At 35.0% G+C, this 4,366-nt stretch overlaps 1 protein-coding gene across 1 annotated transcript; it reads right to left on the bottom strand.

Moving 5' to 3' along the window:
• Positions 1 to 3,198: 3,198 nt before the first annotated feature.
• Positions 3,199 to 4,152, bottom strand: LOC102827125 (olfactory receptor 11G2-like). Its single transcript, XM_006877166.1, has one exon. It carries the CDS (start codon positions 4,150 to 4,152, stop codon positions 3,199 to 3,201), a length of 954 nt encoding a protein of 317 aa, XP_006877228.1.
• Positions 4,153 to 4,366: the final 214 nt, after the last annotated feature.

Raw genomic sequence — 4,366 nt, 5'->3', positions numbered from 1 at the left:
GGGTCTCTTTCCTTTCCATAAAAAGTTTGTAATTTTTTTTTCCATCTCTTTGAAGAATGTTGTTGGAATCTGGATTGGGATTGCATTATATGTGTAAATTGCTTTTGGCAGTACTGACATTTTCACAATGTTAAGTCTTCCTATCCAGAAGCATGGTACATTCTTCCATTTTTGTAAGTCTCTTTTAGTTTCTTGTAGTAGTGTTTTGTAGTTTTCTTTGTATAAGTCTTTGTTTCTCTGGTTACATTTATTCCTAGATATTTCATCCTTTGGTTGGCTATTGTAAATGGTATTACTTTCCTAATGTCCTTTTCAACACTGTCATTTTTCGTATAGAGGAATCAAATTGATTTTGGTATGTTGATCTTATATTCTGCTACTTTACTGAATCTTCCAATGAGGTCTAGTAGCTTTTTTACTGAGTCTTTGGGGATTTCTACATATCATCTGCAAATAGAGACAGTTTTGCTTCCTCTTTGCCAATTTGGATGCCTTTAGTTTCCCTGTCTTGCCGTATAGCTCTTGCTAAGACTTCCAGCACAGTATTGAATAGGAGTGGTGACAAAGGGCATCCTTGTCTGGTTCCTGTTCACTGAAGGAAGGCTTTCAGTTTCTCTCCATTGAGAGTAATGTAGACTGTTGGTTTTGTATATATGCTCTTATTATGTTGAGGAATTTCCCTTCAATTCCTACTTTGTTGAGTGTTTTTTATCGGGAATGGATGTTGGATTTTGCCAAATGCCTTTTCTGCATCAATTGATATGATCTAGTGGTTCTTTTCTGCTGTCTTATTTATATGTTGGATAATGCTGATCATTTTTCTAATGTTGAACCATCCTTGCATCCCTGATATGAATCCCACTTGATCATGATGTATTATCTTTTTGATGTGTTGCTGGGATTTTGTTGGCTAGGATTTTGTTGAGAATTTTTGCATCTATGTTCATGAGGGATATTGGTCTATAATTTTCTTTCTTAGTGACATCCTTCCCTGGTTTTGGTATGAGGGTTATGATTGCTTCATAAAATGTATTAGGAAGTTTTCCATCCTCCTCCATCTTCTGGAATAATCTGAGTAGAATTGGTGACAGCTCTTCGCTGAATATTTAGTAGAATTCACCAGTGAAGCCATCTGGGCCTGGACTTTTTTTTTTTGTTGGGAGTCTTTTGATGACCAAGTCTTGTATATTTTATGATTTATAATTTTTTATCCCATTCTTTAAAGAACCAAGAGCTTTTGATAGTTTTGAACTGCTTATCTTATAGCACCAAACCTAAATGCTAGCAAATCATAGTGCATATTATTGACATGAAGTAGGCTGCAGGATTGTCCTTTGTCTGTGAACAGAATTAGTTATGTGATTTATTTAAGAAGAGTGAATTTTTTTGCTAGTACTTGAGGATTATGATCAAGGCAAACAATCATTTACTGAAAATGACAGACTTGTTTATATCCTTTAAGTAATTTATCTTTTAAAATAAATTTGAATAAATAAATAAATAAATAAATCTGGAATTCAAATTTTGTTACCATTATAGTCCTAACTTTGTTATTGCTCTTAAGTGTCATCGAGTTTGTTCTGACTCATAGAGACCATATATAGTTTCTGAAGCTTTAAATCTTCATGGGAGCAGAAAGTCTCATCTTTCTCCTTTGGATAGTCTGGCAGGCTTGAACCTCAGACCTTGTAGTTTGCATCCAGTGCTTATTGAATGGAGCCACATAATTCAGTCAAAGTTACAAGATATCTTGTATTTTATTCCAGTAAGTGGCAGCAACTTAAAACATGAGGATATGGAATGCCTAAGATTTAAAAAGCTAAGTTAATTATTACTCAAAAGTTATTACAAATGTAGATAATACAAACACCTTTATAAATAATTGGCAGTATATTTTATTAAACACCACACATTTTCATTTCCTTTCCTCATTTTGTTAAGAAGGCTAGATTTAGAAGAACAAATATCAGGTGTTCAGAGAGAAATTAAAATTAAATAATCAGGAATGAATAATTAACCTTACATTGAGGATATTTTTCATGAAGTTCTTAATTGTTAAAACTTTTGATTTTGTTAAAAATTACCAGGTAGTGTGGTAGTTCATTTAATTATACTTCTTGTATAATACAACAAAGACATATATATATTTTTAAGTGCACCTTCCAAAGTAGTGTTTCTAGAAGTCCAGACAATCTTACAATCTTCATACTTTCCATAAAGAATTCCAATTAGAGTTGCTCCTCACATTGCAGCATTGGTGCATGCTGCAACTGGAGCTTTGTCAGACTTTTCATTACATTTGAGATGGTTAAAGTACAATGTATAATTAAAGCAATAATTGTGATTTTAAAGCAATTTTTGTTAAGTGCTGTTGAGACGGTTCTGACTCATAGCGATTCTGTATACAATTTCAGATGAGCAGCTGATGGGTTTGAACTGCTGACCTTTTGGTTCACAGTACAGTGCTGATCCTACAGTGCCACCCCAGGAATCCGTATTTTAAAGAAGAGAAGATATTTATGAGATATCTATGATGACAATACTCATATATGCTCCCCAGCACAACTACAGAAACACCATATGGTACTAAAGCTCATCATTGGAGACTAGACTTAGAGCCAAAGGAGCCAAGTCCCAACTTATGTCTGATCCTTTATATTTAGTTTCTATCTTAACTTGATTCTAGGGAAACAATATCCTTAAAAATTATAATTTTGGTTGCTCTCTGACCTACCACCTTGTCTTTAACAAAAATTATTAGTTTGTTTTTGAAAGGTTCTTACAGTAAAATCATATATCGTTTTTTGGAGGGTCAAGCTTGTAAGACTGGAATTATTTCAAATAGAAATCTTCTCTTTTAGCCAGTAATTATCAGTGGAGAAGAATTTGCTTACAGTTTTAATTTTCAAAGAAGCCTATGATCTACGCAAATATCCATATATGTTGTTTCAATTTCAAAATACAGATCAGGCTTCTGCTGACTTTTAAAACTGAATTATATATGATACATTCAATTTTCATAAGAAAAGTTTACTTTTTGAGTAAGACTCCTATCGTGTATTGGATAATATTTAAGATGACAATGGGTTTTATTGTAACTATTTTCTAATAAAATTTTTATTCTGTAGAAAAATAATATTCATGTCTTACTAAAATATGTTTTGATGGAACTTGGCTTACCAACATTTATATCTACATTTATGTCTTGTGGATAATTTTTTCAATCCCAAAGACTTTCCTTAGGGCAGCCTTCATCTCCTTGTTCCTGAGGCTATAAACTAAAGGATTGCACAGGGGTGTTATCACAGAATAAAACAAGGTAACAATCTTTTGTACTTCCACTGGGTGTCCTGAACCAGGGCTCACATACATCACCATAATAGAGCCAAAAAACAGGACCACCACAGCCAGATGAGAAGCACAAGTGGAAAAAGCTTTGTGTTTGCTTGCTGCTGAGGGTATCCGTAACACAGCCAGGATCACCAGTGCATATGAGCAAAGGATGAAGAGAAAAGTGCCAATCATAAAGATAGCATTGAATGTAGAGTAAATGAGTTGTTTTGTTTTGTCTTCAGAACAGGACAGCATCATCAGTGGAACAGGATCACACATAAAATGGTTGATGATATTTGGGCCACAATAGGGCAACTGTGTGATAAGAAAAACTGGTGCTAGAGAGAGGATAAACCCACAAGACCATCCAAAGATGATGAGGCCAGTGTATAGCTCTTTTGTCATGATGCGTGGATAATGTAGAGGATGGCAGATGGCAAGATACCTGTCAAAGGCCATGATGCAAAGGTAGAAACCCTCATCACACCCAAAAGAGAAGAAGAAGTAGAACTGTGCAAAACAACTAACAAAGGAGATGGACTTGCTTGTGGAGAGGAAGTTGGCCAACATGTTAGGGACAGTTGTGGTGACATAACATATTTCTAGAAAAGAGAAATTTCCCAAGAGTATGTACATAGGTGTGTGGAGGCGTGGGTCCCCCTGCACAGCACAGACAATGGCTGAGTTTCCCATTAGAGTAAGCGTATAGGTTACTGAGAAGAGTCCGAAGTAGACGAGCTGCATTTCTGGGCTTGAGGGAAAGCCTAGGAGGATGAAGTGGCTAACGGAGCTGGTGGTGTCTCTGCTGGTCGCATTCATTAGTCTGGGAGACATGGAGATGACAGCAGTTATTGAACTTTAAATGTTGGTTCTCCCTGAAAACACAGATTTATTTGTTGTTTATTTGGTAAATTAATAAGCAATAAATCTTTGTTCTTTACAATTTGTTCTACCAGAAATCTGTTTCCTTACTTCATTTTAATAAGATGCAAATAATGATGAATAAGGAAGAGAAAGAGACATGATTTGCTGT

The sequence above is a fragment of the Chrysochloris asiatica genome, unplaced genomic scaffold (assembly GCF_000296735.1).
Source record: "Chrysochloris asiatica unplaced genomic scaffold, ChrAsi1.0 scaffold00444, whole genome shotgun sequence".
NCBI classification, from domain to species: domain Eukaryota; kingdom Metazoa; phylum Chordata; class Mammalia; order Afrosoricida; family Chrysochloridae; genus Chrysochloris; species Chrysochloris asiatica.
This window is presented reverse-complemented; position numbering and strand designations above follow the sequence as displayed.

Coding starts and splice junctions, on each gene's coding strand:
- LOC102827125 (XM_006877166.1), bottom strand. CDS start 4,152: ATGAATGCGACCAGCAGAGACACCACCAGCTCCGTTAGCCACTTCATC.